Source organism: Megascapheus bottae, chromosome 28, assembly GCF_031878675.1.
Source record: "Megascapheus bottae isolate mThoBot1 chromosome 28, mThoBot2.hap1, whole genome shotgun sequence".
Classification (NCBI taxonomy): domain Eukaryota; kingdom Metazoa; phylum Chordata; class Mammalia; order Rodentia; family Geomyidae; genus Megascapheus; species Megascapheus bottae.
The window spans coordinates 4,823,309-4,844,261 of record NC_143536.1 but is presented as its reverse complement, the minus strand read 5'-3'; the positions used below and the strand labels follow the sequence as shown (position 1 = coordinate 4,844,261).

The following is a 20,953-nucleotide window of genomic DNA, read 5'->3' as shown; positions in this document are numbered from 1 at the left end:
TACAAAAATAAAATAAAAAGTCATGAATTCAAAACACCTTTAGTTCCTGTACGCTCACACATGTGTGCACATACATGCAACAGGCATGGATGTTTAATTTTAATACATGGAGAAGATGGAGAATTGAGAATAAGTATTCCCAGCCTACCAGAAAGCTGCAGCTAAACTCCAGAAAAGGATATGATAGGATACAAAAAGCTACCAGAACTTTGCTGTGTTAACTGAAAAGTTAGGAAGTAACTTGATTACCACATTTGTGATATAGGGCAATCGATCAGCATGGAATCTATAGTTTGGTTGATTTTGTTGTTTTGCCAGTCCTGGGTCTTGAACTCAGGATTTGGGCAGCATCCCTGAGCTTTGTATGCTCAAGGCTAGCACATTATCACTTAAGCCATAGCACCACTTCCGGCTTTTTCTGTTTATGAGGCACTGAGGAATTAAATTTCATTCATGCTAGGCAAGCACTCTTCCACTAACCCACATTCCCAGCCCATGGAGTCTAGGTTAGTATATAAAAAAAAAAAAGCCTGGGAGGAAAAATAACATTACAAGGTAATATGGCTGGGAATGAGGCTTGAGGGTAGAGTACTTGCCTAGCATGCATAAGGCCCTGGGTTCAATTCTTCAGTACCACATATATGTATATATCTATACATATAGATATAATTTTTTAAATTAATATGAGGGCTGGGAATGTGCCTTAGTAGTAAAATGCTTACCTAGCACACGTGAAACCCTGTGTTTGATTCTTCAGTACCACAAACAAAAAAAGCCAGAAGTGGTGTTGTGGCTCAAGTGGTAGAACACTAGCCTTGAGCACAGAGAGGCATATGGACAGTGCCCAGGATCTGAGTTCAAACCTCAGGACTGGCAAAAAAAGTAATCCTAGCTACTTAGGAGGCTGAGATCTAAGGATCACAGTTCAAAGCCAGCCCAGGCACTAATGTGGGGCTCTTATCTCCAATTAATCACTAGAAAATGGAAAAGGGGGCTGTGACTCAAGGGGTAAGGTGGTAGCATTGAGCTGAAGAGCTCAGGGACAGCACCGAGGCCCAGAGTTCAAGCCCCATGACCCACAAAAAATAACATAATAATATACTAGTAACATGGACAATTGTGTGCGAAATCTCATCAACCTTTTTTTTTTAGTGCCAGTCCTGAAAATTGAACTTAGAACCTCTCCCTGAGTTTTTGAACTCAAGGCTAGCACTCCACTATTTGAGCTACAACTGACTTCTGGCTTTTTCGTGATTAATTAGAGATAAAACTCTCACAGACTTTGCTACCAGGGCTGACGTTGTGCTTTCATTCCCAGATCTCAGTCTCCTGAGATTATAGACATGAGCTACCTGTGCCTAGCAAGATGCCCTTAAATTGAGGTAGATTTTTCTGCTTTGGTTAATGTCTAACTTTGATCCTCTGACCTCAGCTTCCTGAAGAGTTAGGATAACAGGCCTGGCTGATTTAAGTTTGGCATCGTGGTGAATGGATGAAATTTCCAAGCCAGTGCTCACTTCAGCAGCACATATACTAAAATTGGAACATAATTTCCAAGCGAATAATAACGAAAAAAATTCTGATGCAGCAATGCCTCTGATACCCACCAAGGGGCGCTGAAGCACACAGCATGGTCCAGATCTCCATGGCTATTTCTCAAAGGAAGAAGAGAGCTACATTTAATGCTGCCTCATCTTAGGGTGGGTCATCTGGGTGGAGGCCAGTTCCTCCATTCTGCTATTTCAGCAGAGCTCCTCCTTCCTTGTTTTTAAATAGCTCTCTTCTGACTTACCTGCTGCTTCAGAGACCCACTGAGGAGTCCAACAATCTTCCTCTAAATGCTATAACAAACATGGTCCCCCAGGTCCTTTAGAAAGACTTCCAGGAAGAGTGTGTGCCTTTCCTCTTAGAGATTGTGATTAGTTGTATGTAAATAGTCTTCCTCACAGGTTTTGATTTTTTCTTTGCCAATCCTGGGGCTTGAACTCAGAGTCTGGGCCCTGTCCTTGAGCCACAGCATCATTTCTGGCTTTTTTCTATGTATGTGATAGATACCAAGGAATGGAATCCAGGTCTTTGTGCATGCTAGGCAAGCCCTCTACCACCAGGTCAACTCTCGGCCCTCCAACAGTCCTTTTTCTTTTTTTTTTTTTTTTTTGCCAGTCCTGGGCTTGAGCTCAGGGCTTGAGCACTGTCCTTGGACTTTCTCAAGGCTAGAGCTCTACCACTTGAGCCTCAGCACCACTTCTGGCTTTTTGCTATGTATGTGGGGTACCGAGGAATCGAACCCGGGTCTTCATGCATGCTAGGCAAGCACTTTAACCACTAGGCCAAACTCCCGGCCCCCACAGTCCTTTTTCTTTGGGGAGTGGAAGGAGTTTGAATGCTGGGCCTGGGCACTGTATCTGAGCTCTTCAGCTCAAGGTTACTGCCCTACCCCTGGAGCCATAGTGCCACTCCCGGTTTTCTGGTGGTTAATTGAAAACAAGAATCTCATGGCCTTTAGTGCCCAGGCTGGGTTTGAACCTCTATACTAAGATCTCAGCCTCCTGAGTACCTAGGATTACAGGCATGAGCCACCGTGCCCAGCTCTTCCCACAGGTTTTGACTCCCTGTGTGTGTGTGTGTGTGTGTGTGTGTGTGTGTGTGTGTGTGTGTGTGTGTGTGTGACATGGCTTGGTGTTATGTATTTTCTCCTTGGTGTTTTGAAAGGCCTTAAGCATGAACATGGCTGCCCCAGCTAGAACTATCTTGAAATGCTAAGACAGTTATGCAGCCGTGCTTATCTCTAGGCTGCACTTGCATATTTTCAGGCCCAAGGATTACAGACTCATTTCAAGCATCAGCTGGCACAGAGCAGTCAATAGAAGAGAGTGATATCACAAAGTCCCAAAGGGCCCCTTTGAGCCAGGGCCAGTGCCTATCACGTCAGCAGGGGTGTTGGGAGATGTTCTCCATCAACAAGCACACTCCCTCCCGGGGAGACACCTCCCAGGGGTGACTGAGGTTCCTTCTACCCAGAGCTTCCTGCTGGCCCCCATGCTTCTTCTTATTCTGAATTTGGGCTACCCAGTCCATGTTCTCCTTGATCATGCTCCCATCGTGTGCCTCTATTCTCAAATGTGAGAGGAGAAAGGACAATTCTAAAGACAAAAAAGTCACAGCCATAAAACTTCCTGCTTATGATGGGCTGTTTCATGCATGTCTGTGTGTGTGTGTGTGTGTGTGTGTGTGTGTGTGTGTGTGTGTGCGTGTGCGCATGAGCCTGTGTATGTGTTTTGTCTCTTCTAAATCTGGATTCTCTGCTTATAGGCTGCCAGTATGAAATTCTTTTGATCAGACACTTCCTTTGTCTTGCTGACCTCTTCTAAAAATTCCCACTAAGTGATCTTACTTCCAGAGAGGGTGCTATATATATTAAATCATTAGCTGCCTCATCAAGGTACCATAGTACTCCTGTAATCCTATGACTAATTACTGTTGCTAAAATATTGAATAACTATTCATTATGCGATCTAAGACGTTTAAGCTCCAGATCTGTGCCATTTTCCTTAATTGGAGAGAAAGACAATCATTTCTAGATCATTTCCTGATCTTGAAAATAAACATTTAAGTTCAGAAGAAGCCAAGCTTGATACCTGTAATCCCAACTCTTGAGATGTAGAGGCAGGAGAATCACAAGTTCAAGACCAGATTGACTAATATTAAGATCTTGTCTCAAAAAGAAAAAAAAAGAAAGAAAAAAAAAAGAAAGAGGGGCCGGGAGTTTGGCCTAGTGGTTAAAGTGCTTGCCTAGCATGCATGAAGACCCGGGTTCAATTCCTCGGTACCACATACATAGAAAAAAGCCGGAAGTGGTGCTGAGGCTCAAGTGGTAGAGCTCTAACCTTGAGAAAGTCCAAGGACAGTGCTCAGGCCCTGAGCTCAAGCCCAGGACTGGCAAAAAAAAAAAAGAAAAAGAAAGAAAGAAAAGGGCCCGGGAGTTTGGCCTAGCGGTTAAAGTGCTTGCCTAGCATGCACAAAGACCCGGGTTCGATTCCTCGGTATCCCACATACACAACCAAGCCGGAAGTGGCAGAGACGAGACTGCGACGGCGACAGAGAGCGAAAGAAGCGAGCTGAGCTGAAGTGAACAGAGCCCAACCGAGTGGTGGCCCGAGCGAGCGGGGCCCGAGCGAGCGGGAGCGAGCCGAGCCAGAGCCAGCGAGGCCGGAGCGAGCGGGGCCAGAGCGAGAAGGGGCCGGAGCGAGCAGAGCCAGGAGCAAGCGAGAGCTGGCCGGGCCGGAGCGAGCGGGGCCAAGAGCAAGCCAGGAGCAGGGCCGGGCGGAAGCAAGCGGGGCCAAGAGCAAGCTGGAGCGAGCCGGGCGGAAGCAAGCGGGGCCAGAACGAGTGGGCCGGAGCGAGCGGGGCCGGAGCGAGCGGGGCCTGAGCTAGAAAGGGGGCCTAGCTGGGCCGGAGCGAGCGGGGCCGGAGCGAGCGGGACCAGAAAGAGAAAGGGGCCAAAAAAAAAAAAAAAAAGAAAGAAAGAAAGAAAAAAAGAAAGAAGGGGGCCGGGAGTTTGGCCTAGTGGTTAAAGTGCTTCCCTAGCATGCACGAAGACCCGGGTTCGATTCCTTGGTACCGTATACATAGAAAAAAGCCGGAAGTGGTGGTGAGGCTCAAGTGGTAGAGAAAGCCTTGAGAAAGTCCATGGACGGTGCTCAGGCCCTGATCTCAAGCCCCGGACTGCCAAAACAAAAAAAAAAAAAAAAAAAAGAAAAGAAAAAAAGAAAAAGAAAAAAAGAAAGAAAGGAAGAAGAAATGGAAGCCCTTCTGTACAGCACCTTAATTGTGGTTGTTTGCCAGTCCTGGGGCCTGAGCACTGACCTTGGGCTTTCTTTTTTCTTTCTTTCTTTTTTTTTTGTTGTTGTTTATTTTTGTTTTTGTTTTTGCCAGTCCTGGGCTTACACTCAGGGCCTGAGCACTGTTTTTGGGTTTTTTTTTTTTTTGCTTTTTTCTTTTTAAGGCTAGAGCTCTACCACTTGAGCTATAGCACCACTTCTGGCTTTTTTCTATGTATGTGGTACCGAGGAATTGAACCTGAGTCTTCATGCATGCTAGGCAAGTACCCTTATCACTAGGCCAAACTCCCTATCCTGTCCTTGGGCTTTCTAAAGGTTAGTGCTCTACCACAACATCACTTCTGGCTTTTTCTGTGTGTGTGTGGTAGTGGGGAATGGAACCCAGGGCTTCGTCTATGCTAGAAAAGCACTCTACCACTAGGCCATGCTCCTGGCCCCATGTTTTTGTTGTTGTTTTTTGTTTTTGTTTTTAGAGTAGACGTATGGCTAAGGTAGTAGACCATCTGCTTAGCACAAGGGCCAAAATACAAAATACTAGCTCCTCCTAAATATAAACAAAATGAAACAAACAACAAAAAAGAGAGAGAGAGAGAAATTTCTGAAGTAGTAAGCTGCCTATTTATACATTTCATTATTGCTATTACCTTTTTGTCAGTCATGGGGCTTGAACTCAAGGCCTGGGTTTGCCTTTTTTTTTGAGTAGTTAATTAGAGATAAGAGTCTCACACTTATTTTTCTTCCCAGGCTGTCTTTGAACCTGTGATCCCAGATCTCAGTCTCCTGAGTAGCTAGGATCATAGGCCAGCTACCTGGCTAACCTATTTATAGAGTATAGAACCATTTGAAAATAGCAATGGGGCTGATAGTTTGGCCTACTAGTAGAATGCTTACCTAGCACTCATGAAGACCAGGGTTCAATCCCTCAGTACCACATGCATAGAAAAAGCCAGAATCAGTGCTATGGTTCCAGTGGTAGATCGCTAGCCTTGAGAAAGCCCATGGACAGTGCTCAGGCCCTGAGATCAAGCCCCAGGACTGGCAAAAAAAAATAGTGATGGGGAGCCGGCCACTGGTGTCTCATGCCTGTAATTCTAGCTACTCAGGAGGCTATGATCTGAGAACTGAGATTTGAAGCCAGCTTGGAAAGATAAGTTCCTATGAGACTCTTTTCTCCAATTAGCTACTAAAAACTGGAAGTGAAGCTGTGACTCAAAGTGATAGAGCACTAGCCTTGAGCAAAAATAACTTAGGGACAGCTCTTAGGACCTGAGTTCAAGCCCCACAACCAACAAAAAAATAAACATAAGGGCTGAGAATGTGTCTTAGTGGTAGAGTGCTTGCTTATCATGCGTGAAGCCCTGGGTTTGATTCCTCAGTACCACATAAACAGAAAAAGCCAGAAGCTGTGGCTCAAGTATTATAGTGTTAGCCTTTCACACAGAGAAGCTCAGACAGTGTCCAGGCCCTAAGTTCAAGCCCCAGGACTGGCTAAGAAAACAAATAAATAACAAAAATAAAACTAAAAACAATGATGGGGGCTGTGGATGTTGCTAAGTAATAGATCACTCATATAGCATATGTGAAGCCCTGGATTCTATTCCCAGCACTGCAAAAAAACAAAACAAAACAAGGGGCCGGGAGTTTGGCCTAGTGGTAAAGTGCTTGCCTACCGTGCATGAAGATCTGGGTTTGATTCCTTGCTATCACATACATGGAAAAAGCCAGAAGTGGTATTGTGGTTCAACTGGTGCAGCACTAGCCTTGAGGAAAGCCCAAGGATAATGCTCAGGCTCTGAGTTCAAGCCCTAGGACTGCCAAAACAAACAAATAAACAAAAAACCCCAAACAAAAATAGTGATTGATGCCAGGCACTGGTGACTCTCACCTATCCTAGGTACTCAGGAAGAAGAAATTCGGAGGATTGGTGTTGAGCCTAGACAGAAAGGTCTGTAAGACTCCCTCTCCATTTAACCAGAAAAATACCAGATTAGAGGTGTGGCTCCAGTGGTAAAGCACCAACTGTGAGCAAGCAAGCTGGACAAGAACACCAGGCCCTGATTTCAAGCCCTGTTAACCTACAATATAACTAAAATTAAAAACAATGAATGACAACTGTTTGCCCTGAGATTTGGAAACTGTGAGCAAAGGGAATGAAGAAACAGGACACTGTTGACTCATACCTGTAATCCTAGCTAATTCAGGAAGCTCAAGTCTGAGGATTGAGATTCAGTCATCCCAGGAAGAAAAGTTCCTGAGACTTCATATCTCCAATTAACCCCCCCACCCAAAAAAAAGGCTGAAATTCTGCTGTAGCTCCAATGGTCAAGTGCCATCTTTGAGTGGAAATAGCTAAAAGACAGTGTCGTGGCCCTGAGTTCTCAAGCACAGGACTGACATCAAATAAATAAATAAATAATACTACCGTCCTCATGATTCTTCTGAGGATGTGATGAAATGGAAATTCTACCACGTGTGTGTATGTTGAAATTCAATTCAGTATCTCATATATGCTCCACTATTGAGCTCTACTCTTCCCAGGCCCCACTCCTTCTCTCTCTCTCTCACCTCAGCCTCCTGAGTACCTAAGATAAGAGGCATAAGAGGCATGAGTTATTATCACCTAACTTCTTTACTTTATTGATCTATTTTTTTTTCCAGTCTTGGGGCTTGAATTCAGGGCCTGAGCACTGTCCTTGGACACTTCTTAGCAAGTCTAGTACTCTGCCACTTGAGCCACAGCACCACTTCCAGCTTTTTTTTTTTTTTTTGTCAGTCTTGAGCCTGAGCTCTGTCCTTGGACTTTCTCAAGGCTAGAGCTCTATCACTTGAGCCTCAGCACCATTCCCAGCTTTTCCTATGAAGTAATGGGGAGGAATTGATCCGGGGTCTTCATGCATGCTAGGCAAGCACTCTACCACTAGGCCAAACTCCCGGCCCTTTTTTTTTTTTTTTGAGACAAGTCTTGCTCTGTAGCCAGGCTGATCCTCTTGCCTCAGCTCCCCGAGTGCTGGGATTAGGAGTGTGGGATACTGTTTGTTTGTTGGCCATGCTGGGAAAGGAACCCATTGCACCTGCTAAGCTGGCATTCCACCACTGAGCCACCCTTGAGGCCCAGGCACCAGGTTTTTGCATGCATCTCATCCAAGCCAGAAAGCAACGGTGACAGCCTGTATGCTCTGAAGGGCAGGGGGTGGCTGTGGCTGCGTGAGGAGGGAAGAGAAGACGCGGCGTGACCCGGAATAGTCAGAGATGGAAGGGTCTCCGAGAGGTCACCCAGAGGGCGGGCGGGGTGGAACCCGGACGGAGCTCCAGGTTCTGCAGCCTTAGGCCCGGTCTGCCGGAGTGGTGGGCGGGGCCGGGCCGGCAGTGGGCGGGGCCCGTATTGTCCGCTCCGCGGGGCATGCCGGGAGCCCCGCCCCCAACATGGAGCCTCACTGACAGTTGGCTGCTGAGCGGCAGAGGCGGGTCCTGCTCCTCAGGGCGGCGGCGGCGGCGGCGGCAGCGGCTGCGGGGCCGGGGTCTCCGGGGCCCGAGTGTGAGGAGATGGCGGCGCGGGCCGCCTAGGGTGGAGCCTCGCGGGCCAGACGGGCGCGGCAGCCGCTGCCATGGACTGGTGAACGCCGCGGCCCCAGCTCGCGTCTCCCCGCCGGGCGTCGGCGCCTCAGCCCCGGGGCCATGGGCTCGTCGTCGGCGGCGGCGGCCGCGGCGGCCGCGGCGGACTCGGCGCAGTGGCTCTCGGTGAAGGAGGAGACCATCTTCCTGCACGACGGGCTGATCCGGGTCACCGACCTGGCCGAGCTGCCCAGCGAGATCCTCGGGGCTCCCGAGGCCGCCGACACCGACCTGGAGGTGAGCGAGCGGGCGAGCGCGGCGGCCCCGACCTCCCCATCCCCCCCCAGCCTCGGCCGGGGGTCCCCCCGCCCTCCTCCGTCCGACGGCTCCCCACCCGAGTGGGGGAGCCCGGCCTCCTCCGCCTCGGCGCCCCAGCCCACGGGGTGCCTCCCGCGGGCCGCCGGGCAGGTGCGGGTGGGTGCGGGGCGGGCGGGTCTGCAGCCCGCTCGCTGGCCGCCTGGGGCCTGGCGCCCGCCGGGATTGCATTTGTGGTTTCCCGTGGCACGTTCCGACACCCGGCATTTGATTAGAGCCGCGCCGGGCACCGCCTGGGTTCCCCGGGGGGCCGCCGCCGCCCCGGCCCGCCCCCCTCCCCCACGCCCGTCCCCAGCACCCGCTTCCAGGGCACGCCCAGGTGGCCGAGCTCGGGAGACATTATTATTATTATTATTATTATTATTATTATATGGTTGCAATTATCCTTAGGATGCTGCACACCTCGCCCGCGCTCTTTCCCTCCCGCGCGTGTGCGTGTGCGTGCGCGCCCGTGTCGGGCCTGGGGTTGACAGAGGGTCTTTGTCAGGGAAGGGGCGGTGTGGACAGCGACCGGCGGCCGCGGCGAGCTCGGCCCGGGGTCACCGGCGCCCTAGGCCGCAGGCCCTTTCTGGGGGTCGGAGGGGGGTCGGGGGGCCCCGGGTCGCCGGGAAGCCCAGGCTGGCTCCGCCGGCGGAGGTGGCAGGTGCACTGGTAAATCTCAGCAGGGGCCAGAGGCAGAACGGAGCCCCGGGCGCTGCGGGGAACTTTGCCCAGAGGAGGTGGAAGCTGGCAGGTTGTGGTTGGTTTCATCCCGGCGGCGGCGGATGCAGACGCTCGCCGGAGCCGCCGCCACCGCCGCCGCCCCGGTGCCGTGGGTGACATGTCGGTGTGTGGGTAAGCCTGGGGTGGCATGAAACTCTTGTCGCTGGGAGGGCTCTGTGGGGCTGGGCGCCCTGGCCGCAAAGGGAATCTTTTGTGCTTGGTGGTTCTGCACGCTCCTCGGCGTTGGTGGGAATGGATGAAAATCCCTCGGTGTGTGTTTTCTGGAAGCGTCGGTGATGGACTCGCCTCGGCGGAGGCGGTTGAGTTTTTGTGTCTGGTTTTGAGGTTGTTTCAGCATCTCTGTTTGGAACTGTTTAACCCACTCGTTTTACATTCTGACCACGGAAACCGGGAAGGTGCTGGCAGGGAATTATTAAGGTGGAATCCTAATATTATGGTCTTCTTTGGGCCAATTCTGTTTAAAATAATAATAATAGTAATAATAATAATAATCAAGGCGTGTCTGAGTATCTTATCCACCTGAAAACTAGGTGTCATTATGTGATGGCAGACTAGTTTTATTTAATTTGGGATGCTTTTTGTTTGTTCTTTGAGACTAATCTACATTTGTGGAACCACAAATATTTTCTTAATATTTGTAATTTATTTATTTTTAGGATTAGAGCAGGGTGACTTAAAACAGCTGAACTATTACATTGACTATTCCAAAATGTTTACTCTGTATGCTTTGTGTGAATTTGCCAGCTGTTACCACTGAAGAAGTATTTTAAAAAGAAAGACGACCTGGTTTAGTAGATTACTTTTAAAAATTATGGTTTTACCTCTTAGAAGCCAATATGTACATAAGTGACAAGCATTTATGGCAAACGTTTTCCATTTCTTTCTTTTCTTTTTTTTTTCCTCGGTGGTGGGACTTGAATTCTTGGCCTGGGCTATGTCCCTGAGCTCTTCAGCTCAAGGCTACTGCCCTACCCCTAGAGCCACAGTGCTACTTTCATTTTTTTTTTTTTTTTTCTGGAGGCTAATTGGAGATAAGAGTCTCACGGACTTTTTAGTGCCTGGGCTGGCTTTGAACCATGATCCACTGTGCCTAGCTTCTTTCTAACTGATGTTACACAGGCCACATAGCAGCAAAAGAAATAAGTGACTAAAAATGACTAAGTGACTAAGACCATTTGATTTGCTTCTAGGAATGTATTCACATTTATTTAATAATAAGATGGATTAAATATATTCTGTATGTCAGGGAGTATCTTGTTAAATCCTCAAAAGACCTTAGCTATGTCTTGTTACTCATTGCAACAGTTGTGTATACTGTACCCCTTGATGAGGCAATGTGAGTGTCAGGCAGGTATGCAGCTTGCTCAGGGTCACCTGGTTAGACAACCTGGAAGTTAACCCAGTTCTGCTCATAGCTCTGTTCATCTCAAGTCATCTGCACCTAGTCATAATACTTTACTGTTTTTGCGTATGTGCGACGTTTATATTTGTTTTTTGTTTTGTTTCTTTTTGCAGTGCTGGGGATGGAACCCAGATCTTTGCATATCCTTAACACCTCTCTGGGCCTGAGGCCCCTCTATATGTAATTATTGTAAGTTCCACAGCTGGCTGTGGATGGAGTAATAACAGCTATCTTTAGCTCCTTTCTGTTTCTCTTCATATTTGAGGATTGTCAGGTTTTAAAGAATGATTTGCACCACCTGTATGAAGTTTACTCTTCTGCTCCTCCTTCCAATAGACATCTGGGTGAATAATGGCTGTTCTTTATGGGCTTTCATAATTATATAGGATCCTTCAGTTAACAATTTTGCATTATGAAGGGCTGAGATGCAGAGTACGTTGAATAATTTATGACTGGTAACGTGACTGCATAAGACTGCAGTGTAGTCACAGAATTTAGAGCATGGAAGGACCTTCCTTTCCTCATTTAGCCTGTATGCTGGAGATGGTTACTGTGTGACTAGCTGTGCTTTCCTGATTGTGAACTAATGTTGTTTTTGCTCAGTAAGTGCTATGCAAAGTTAAATGTCAATCTGGAAAAAGGAATCGATTCTAAGGAGATAAACATTGACAGTATTTCTATGCAAGAGCAGAGCATTTGAATTTCATGTTTTTCTTTCTCAGTATATTTTAGACAGGTTTTTGGAAAATAAGTCAATAAATAATGTTTAATCAAATTGATACAGATATTTGTGGAGTTCAGAAGTAAGTCCACTGTCCTGGGTGCTGAGGATGTAGCTATGGGTGAGATAAAATCCTTACCCTTACAAAGCTTATGTTTTAGTTGAGGGATAAAGACAGTCTCAGATAAGCAGATACATAACATTTGCAGTTGCCCCTCAGTATCCATGAGGATGAGATCCAGGTCCTCCCTGGATATCAAAACCCAAAACAACCCATAAATGATCAAGTCTTATACAAAGTGGTATAGTAGTCCCATGAAACATTCGTGCCTGTTTCTGTGTAGTTTTTCCTTATCAGAACAGAGTTAGAACTCAGGGCTCACTAAGTGCACTACTTCTGGAACCATACCTCCAGCTAGATATGTGTGTGTGTGTGTGTGTGTGTGCGCGCGCGCGCGCGCGTGTGTGCACGGGTGCATATGCACGCTCGAGGCTTGAACTGAGGGCCTGGGCACTGTCCCTAAACTTCTTTTGCTCAAAGCTAGCACTCTACCACTTAAGTCACAGCACCACTTCCGGCCTTTTCTGTTCATGTGGCACTGAGGAATCAAACCCAGGACTTCATGCATGTAGACAAATACTCTACCACTAAGTCACAGTCTCAGCCTTGCTGATTATTTTGGATGGTAGTCTGTAGGACTGGAAGGCGGGGGGCGAGGCTGGGCTGGCTTCAAACCTGGGCTGGCTTCAAACCTTGATTCACTGATCTCTGCCTCTTAGCTAGTTATAATTTCAGATCTGACCCACTACTACCTACCCACCCCAACTTTAACTTGCAATGTGAAAATCATTGTTACATTGTGTTGACAAGAAGAAAGTTTTCAGTGAACTAGCTCTACATGGTCCATTAAGTGGGTATGAGGGGAAGTAGGCTCCTACAACACGTATTGGAGAGAGACCCCAGGAGCTCTGAGATGAAAGGGTTGAGTGGGTATTTGCACATTCATTGTGGTACTTTCCTCCAGGCAAATTCACTCCACAGTTGGTTTAGTCTCTGAGTATGGAACTCACAGATATGAACAAAGTGTGTGTGTGTTATGTTGTCTTTGGTATCCTGAAGTGGTGTCACAGAGACATGTGTAGATGGATGACAGTAATGGAAGGGCTAGTCTATGTAGAGTGAATCTGGAAGGAGAGCCCAGGATGGCTTTTGAATAAAAACCTGGAGGAAGGACATCAGGAAGTAGACTGCTGGGAGATAACAGCAAGAGCCAACTTCCTGAGTGAGGCATCCTTGAAAGTTGCTCTCCTGTATGCTAAGAATAATGTAATGAGAAACTCCACCTTTTTTTTTTTTTTTTTTTTTGCTAGTCCTGGGCTTGAACTCAAGGCCTAGGCACTGTCCCTAAGCTTCTTTTGTTCAAGGCCAGTGCTCTACCACTTGAGTCACTGTGTGCCACATTTATCTTTTTCTATTTATGTGGTACTGAGGAATCTAACTCACAGCTTAATGCATGGTAGGAAAGCACTCTACCACTAAGTCACCTTCCTACCCCAAAAGTCATTTTTTTTTTCTTTCAGTTGGTTGTGGGACTTGAACTCTGGGCTTGGGTGCTGTCCCTGAGCTCTTCAGCTTGAGGCTACCGCCCTACCCCTTGAGCCACAGTGCGAGTTCTGGCTTTCTGGTAATTGGAGATACAAGTCTCAAGGACTTTTTAGTGCCCCGGATAGCTTTGAACCTCCATTCACAGATCTCAGCCTCTTAACTAGCTAGGATTTCAGGCACGAGCCACCAGCACCCGCTTTTGAAAAAATGTTTTGCTCGTTTTCTAACTTCATATATAGCTTTATTTTTAGGTACTCCAGAAGACACTGTGGCATGCCTGACTTAGCCTTTCTGTGGTGGAAGAATGTTTTAGTTTTCTATTGCTGTGCTGACACATCGTCACACACTTAAGTGGCTTCAAGCAGCATAAATTTGCACCCTTCTATTTTTCAAAAGTCCACAGTAAGTGTCACTGGGCTAAAAGTCAAGTGTTGGCAAGTCTGGTTCCTGCTGTTGGCTCTAGGGAAGAATCTGTTCTGTTGGCTTATTCTCAGTTTCTAGGGGCCCCCTGCCTTCCTTGGCTTGTAGTTCATTCCCCAACCTTCCGAAGAGATGAGGCCTCTGCACTTTTTTTTTTTTTTTTTTTTTTTTACCAGGTCTGGGCTTGAGCTCAGGGCCTGAGCACTGTCCTTGGACTTTGTCAAGGCTGGCGCTCTACCACTTGGGCCTCAGCACCGCTTTCGGCTTTTTTCTATATATGTGGTACCAAGGAATCGAACCCGGGACTTTATGCATGCTAAGCAAGCACTCTACCACTCCTGGCCCCTCACTCTACACTTTCTGGCCCTCCCAACTGACTCCCCCTCATCCTATTAATTGATTGATTAATTGCTGATCCTGGGGCTTGGATTGTGGGCTTGGACGCTGTCGCTTTGTGCTCAAGGCTAGCGCACTCTACACTTGAGCCACATTGCCACATCCAGCCTTTTCTGAATAATATATTGGAGATAAGGGTCCCACGGACTTTCCTGCCTGGGTTGGCTTAGAATCGTAGTCCTCATATCTCAGCCTCTTGAGTAGCTAGGATTATAGGCGAGAGCCACCAGCACTCTGCTACCCTCTTATCCTTTTTATATGAATCTTATTCTTCAGGTTCAATTTAACCTCCCCCATACCCCATGATCAAGAGTAACCCATTTCCAAATCCTGGATTTTATTTTGTTTGTTTGTTTGTTTCTCCAGTCCTGAGACCTGAATTCAGGATCTTTGTAATGTCCCGTGAACTTGCTCAGGGCTAGCACTCTATCACTTGAGCCACAGCATTGCTTCTGGCTTTTTCTGTTTATGTGATACTGAGGAATTAAATCCAAGGCTTCATGCATGCTGGACAAGCATTCTACCACATCTCTAACTACATTCCTAGCCCCTGGATTGATTGATTGATTGATTGATTTTTGCCAGTTCTGGGGCTTGAATTCAGGGCCTGGGCACTGTCCTTGGACACTTTTGCTCAAGTCTAGTGCTCTACCACTTGAGTCACAATGCCACTTCCGGCTTTTTCTGATACATGGAATCAAACCCAGGGCTTCGTGCATGCTAGGCAAGCACTCTACCACTAGGCTATGCTCCCAGCCCTTGGATTTAAACTTATCTGCAGTCTCCTTTGTCCTCACAGCTTCCAGAGACTTGGACATAGACATTATGGAAAATACCATTATTAATTAATTAACGTGTGTGTGTGTGTGTGTACATGTGTACATGTTCATGTTACTGGCACCTAGGCTTGAACTCAGGGCCTTGCTCTCTTGCTGGTCTTTTTTGTTCATAGCTAGTGCTCCACCACAAACCAGCATTTTGCCGGTTAATTGGAGATAGAGTCTCATGGACTCTTCTACCTTGGGTGACACAGTCTTCAATTGTCAGCATCTTGAGTAGCTAGGATGACAAGCATGAGCTACAGGTATCCTGCTGAAGGTGCTGTTACTGAGCAGAATGCGTCATGCCTGCATGTGCACATGGCATTGTTTCTCCAGGGTAAGTGCTGAGATGCAGAATTGTTGCCTAACAGGTGACTTAGATTTTTGTAGATATGTCAAATTGTTATCCTAAGTGTTTGCAGCAGTTTATACTGCCAGTAGGGCCTCCTTTCCTTGCAACCCCACGGAACTTAAAAATTTGCTTAAATTTTCCATTTGCTTAGGCCAAAGATTCTTACTTCACTAATGAGTGAAATACAGTTGGCACCTGGCAATGAATGCTAAACCTGGTTGGCTACAAAAAGGCAGAGTTTTCTGTTGGGTCGTCTGCTCTTATCCCTTTATTTTAGAATGGCTCCCCTGGGCATGCTCTCCTTTGGCATACCCATATATAGGCAGACAAGAAGGAGTTTCCAGTAGTCAGTGTTGGTTTGCAGATGCTACTAGAAGCCTACAAGGTCAGGGGTCAGGGAGCTACACTTACGAGGAAGAGAGATACAGTGGCTTTTTTTTTTTTTTTTTTTTTTTGTGCCAGTCCTGGAGCTTGGGCTTAGGGCCTGAGCACTGTCCTTGTACTTTTTCAAGGCTAGAGCTCTATCGCTCCACAGCACCACTCCTGGCTTTTTTCCCCTATGTGTGTGGTACTGAGGAATCAAACCTGGGTCTTCGTGCATGCTAGGCAAACACTGTACTGCTAGGCCAAACTCCCGGCCCAATACAATGGCTTTTGAAATGTGCTCAAAGTGCATAGTAGTTATTTATCCTCAGATTCCCTTTAAAGTTTCTCTCTTACATGCTAATATAATGTGTAAGTCCTATATGAAAAACTGGGTACTAAACAGAATGTGTTTTGTGCTAGGTACTTTTTGATTACAAAGCCAGGTACTGATGGATCACACCTGTAATCAATCCTAGCTACTCAGGATGCTAAAATCTGATAATTGAAGTTTCAAACTGCCCAGGCAGACAAACCTGAAGAGATGCACATTCATTTAAGTAGCAAAAGGACAGTAGTGGACCATGGTAGATCTCTACTGGCAGAGTGCCAACCTTGAACTAAAAGCCAAATAAGAATCTGAGGCCTCAAGTTCAAGCCCCAGTACTGGCACAAAACAAATTAGGATATATAAATGAGGCAGAAAATTGAGGAAATATCAAAAAATATGAGAGAATAATAGCCTGGGATTATACTAACCTTAAAAAGTTACATTTTTACTATTTTTTTCTTCCACTAATGCATATATAAGCTATATTGTATATAAGCTATATACAATTTTGAATTTGTTATTTTTTAATTAATTAATTAATTTTTATATTTATTTATTTATTGCCATTCCTGGGGCTTGAACTCAGGGCCTGGGCACTGTTCTTAGGCTTTCGCAAGGCTAGCAGTCTACCCTTAAGTCACAACACAATTTCTGAGTTTTTCTGTGTATATGGTACACCCAGGCCCAGAGGTAGGGTGGTAGCCTTGAGCTAAAGAGCTCAGGGACAGTGCCCAAGCCAAGTTCAAGCCCCATGAACCACCCCCAAAAAAAGAAAAAATTCAAGGGAGAGCCAGGAGTTTGGCCTAGTGGTAGAGTGCTTGCCTGGCATGCATAAAGACCCAGGTTTGATTCCATGGTACCACATACATAGAAAAAGCTGGAAATTGTGTTGTGGCTTAAGTGGTAGAGCTCTAACATTAAGGAAGACCAAGGACATTGCTTAGTCTCTGAGTTCAAGTCCCAGCAATAGCAAAAAAAAAATCAAGGGATGGGAGCGTGGTAATGTGCTTGCCTAGCATGCAGGAAGCCCTGGGTTTTGTCCCTAAGCATTTCAGCTCAAGGCTACCACCCTACCCTTGAGCCACTTGGAGATAAGAGTCTCAGGTCCTTTTGTGCCCGGGCTGACTTTGAACCTTGATCCTCAGATCTCAGCCTCCTGAGTAGCTAGGATTACAGGTGTGAGTCACCGTGTCCAGCTCTCCCTTGAATTTTTTAAATTGATCTATTGTATACATTTTATTGAATTAGATTTCAAGCTTTTTAAAAAATCAGTCATGGTGCTTGGACTCAGGGCCTGGGCACTACCCCTGAACTTTCTTGCTCAAGACTAGCTCTCTACCACTTTAAGCCACATTTTTTTGTTTTGTTTTGTTCTTTTGTTCTTTTTTTTTGCCAGTCCTGGTGCTTGAACTCAAGGCCTGAGCACTGTCCTTGAGCTTTCTGAAGGCTAGAGCTTTACCACTTGAGCCACAGTACCACTTCTAGCTTTTTTCTATGTATATGGTATGGAGGAATCAAACCTGGGTCTTTGTGCATGCTAGGCAAGCACTCTACCACTAGGCCAAAATCCTGGCCACTTCTGGTTTTTTGGTGGTTAATTGGAGTTAGTCTCATGGACTTTCCTGCCTAGTCTGGCTTTGAACCCCAGTCCTCAGATCTTAACCTCTCTAGGAACTAGAATTACAGGTGTGAGCCTCTGGTGCCTGGTTATATATCTTTCTTTTTTTCTTTTTCTTTTCTCTTTGTTTCTTTCTTTCCTTTTTTAACAGTGTCACCCTTTCCTATGCTTTCCTAGTTTCTCCCTCCCATGGGCTTTTTGTTTTCTGGTACCAGTCCTTGGGTTTGAATTTAGGGCCTGGGCATTGTCCTTGAGCTTTTTTTCTTCAGGACTATTGTTCTACCACTTGAACTACAGTTCTGGCTTTTTGGTGCTTGATTGGGAATAAGACTATCACAGACTTTCTTGCCGGGGCTGGCTTTGAACTGCGATCCTCAGATCTCAGCTTTCTGGGTAGCTAGGATTATAGGCATGAGCTACCAGCACCCAGCCCTATTGGTTTCTCTCACAATAATGTTGAACATTTATATGTAATTTCGGATCTAGGAATGCTGTTATCACATTTATAGATGTGCTAATATTCCAACACAAGGCACATGGGAGTGCATACATTTACATCCCTCATATTTCTACAGAAACTTATAGTTGGCTGAATTACTAGGTCAGAGCACAGTGTGTAGCAGTTTTAGATTAACAATAAAGTGATACATAATTTGTAAACTATGCAAATTGAAAGTTCAGTAATGCTAATAACTATAGATGTTTCATTCAAGCAGAATTTTTATACCAACAAAATATTAACATTTAGATTGTATTTGTAATAGATTTTTTTCTTCATGTTTTATGTGCCTGTTTGTGGTTTGCATTGACAATTTCAAATGAATAAAGTTTAATATGTTTAGCTGTCTTCTGGACAGAAGAAAATGAGAACTTGCTATCTCATCTCAGTATTGTGTTTGCTTTCCTTATTATTGAATGGAATATTTAAGAATTGGGTTAACAGATAGTTTTGTTTTTGGAAGTAATGAGGTTTGAACTTGGGGTGTGGTGCTTACTGAGCTGGGACTGGGCTGCAGAGTCACAAAAACGTCAGCTCTGGAATTGCCTTTTTTGTGTGTATGTGTGCTGATACTGGGTCATAAACTCAGGGCCTGGGCACTGTCTCTTAGCTTTCTTCCCCAAGGATAATGCCCCTATCACTTGATATATACCTGTACTTCTGGCTTTTGTCGTTGATTGGAGATAAGATTCTCACATTTTACTTTCTTACTCTGACTGGCTTCAACTGTGATGCTGACATCTCAGTCTCTTGAATAGCTAGGATTGCAGGAGTAAGCTGCTAGAGTCTGGCAGCTCTCTAGCTCTTGGGCCACACCTCCACCCTTTTCTTTCTTTTTATTTTTATTTTCTGGTCCTGGGGCTTGACCTTAGATCCTAGGCACTATCATTGAGAGCTTTTGCTCAAGGTTAGTACTCTACCACTTTAAGCACACAGCACTACTTCCAGTTTTCTGGTAGTTAAGTGGAGATAAGACTCTCATGGGGACTTTTTGCCCAGGCTGGCTTTGAACTGTGATTCTCAGCTTCCTGAGTACCTGGGAATACAGGCATGAGCCACCGGCACCCAGCTTCCTTTTTCTTTGCTTTAGTTACACTGTTTTGGATGTATGGTAGGCCTATTTTCAATGTTTTTGAGGAGCCTCTATTCTGATTTCCATAGTGGTTATACCCGAGTACATTCCCACCAGCAGTGTATGAGGGTCCCGTTCCACCAAATCCTTGCCATCATTTGTTGTTTGATTTCTTTCTTCTTCCCCCTCCTCTTCCTCCTTCTCCTCCTCTTCCTGCTCCTGAAGCTGCCCCCACTGCTGAAGCCACCGCTCTTCCTCCTCCTCCTCCCCCTCTTTTTCTGGTGCTGCTGCTGCTGCTGTGCTGGTCCTGAGGCTTGAATTCAAGGTCTAGGTGCTGTCTTTGAGCGTTATCTGCTCAAGCTAGCCCTCTATCACTTGAACTTGAGCCACAGCTCTATTTCTAAAGTTTTGGTGGTTAATTGGAGATGAGTCTTTTTTTTTTTTTTCCGTCAGTTGTGGGGTTTGAACTCAGGGCTCTTCAGCTCAAGGCTAGTGCTCTGCCACTTAAGCCACAGTGCCACTTTTTGGTTTTCTGGTGGTTAATTGGAGATAAGAGTCTCATGGATTTTCATGCCTGGCCTGGCTTTGAACCATGATCCTCAAATCTCAGCCTCCTGAGTAGCTAGGATTATAGGCGTGAGCCGCTGACACCCAGCTAAATATATTTTCTACGTATTCTGGATATTAATCTTTTGTTCAGTAAATAGTTTTCAAAGACTTTCTTCCATTGTGAGGTTTTTTTTTTTAATTTATGCTAGTAAGTATTTCCTTAGTGTATAGAGCTTTCCCTCCCTGCCTAGCCCCCAGTCCTGATACTTGAACTCTGGGCCTGAGCACTATTCCTGAGTTTCTTTTTCTCATGGCTAGCACTCTATCACTTGAGCCACAGTGCCACTTCTCGCTTTTTCTGTGATTAGTTAGAGAAGAGAGTCTCTGGGCTTTCAAATAGCAATCCTTAGATCTCAACCTCCTGACTAGCTATGATTATAGGCATGAGTCACCAGTGCGAGGCTGATAATTGGACCTCTATTCAGAAAGTCGTTGCCTATGTTTATGTTTCCCTGTATTAATATCCACATTTCAAGTGCTGTGAGTGGTATTCTGAGATAGTAAAGCCAACCAGACTCCCTTATCTTCATCAGACCCTAAAGTGACCCCACCCTGCATGTTTGTTGAGAAGTGGTAGGTCCCTGCACCACTCTGGCCTGATAAGGAGCCTTCTTTTCTTTCTCATGTGAGGTAGGGGGATTGGGATAGCCTCTCTATTGGTGGTAAAGCAAGTCAGGATGGATGAGCAGCACTATTAATTTGATACAGCTACACTGAAAGCTAGGGATATATTTTCACATCTACAGGATGTAGAAGATGACCCCTCATTCAAACCAACTTGAGGCTCCTTTCCTGGAATGTGAAGCCCAGTGTGCATTTGTGCCTGTGTGCATGTATGTGTGTATGTATGTATGTACTGATACTGAGGCTTGAACTCAAGGGCTAATGTTTTACCATACCTCCACATTTGGCTTTTTGCTGGTTAAATGGAGAGAAGAATCACATTCCTGTCCTGGTTGGCTTGGAACCATGACCCTCAGATCTCAGTTTCTGGAGTAGCTAGAATTACAGTGTAAGCAACCAGTGCCAGATATTGCTCAGATTTTTGAGAAATAAAATAAGGGGTCGTAGCCGGGAGTTTGACCTAGTGGTAAAGTGCTTGCCTAGCAAGTGCAAAGGCTCAGATTCGATTCCTCAGTACCACATACATAGAAAAAAGCTGGAAGTGTTTCTGTGGCTCAAGTGATAGAGCTCTAGCCTTAAGCTCTATCCAAGGACAGTGCTCAAGCCCTAAGTTCAAGCCCCAGGACTG

The 20,953-nt window shown here is 46.0% G+C and overlaps 1 protein-coding gene across 4 annotated transcripts in view; it reads left to right on the top strand.

The window, feature by feature from the left end:
• Positions 1–8,277: 8,277 nt before the first annotated feature.
• Hectd4 (HECT domain E3 ubiquitin protein ligase 4) overlaps positions 8,278–20,953 on the top strand; it is a 117,156-nt gene continuing 104,480 nt past the window's right edge. For all 4 annotated transcript variants that reach the window (XM_090320122.1, XM_090320120.1, XM_090320121.1 and 1 more), the window contains exon 1: positions 8,278–8,690. In XM_090320122.1, coding sequence (XP_090176248.1) covers positions 8,517–8,690 — 174 coding nt within the window. In that variant the 5' untranslated portion in view covers positions 8,278–8,516. The remainder of the gene's footprint in view (positions 8,691–20,953) is intronic.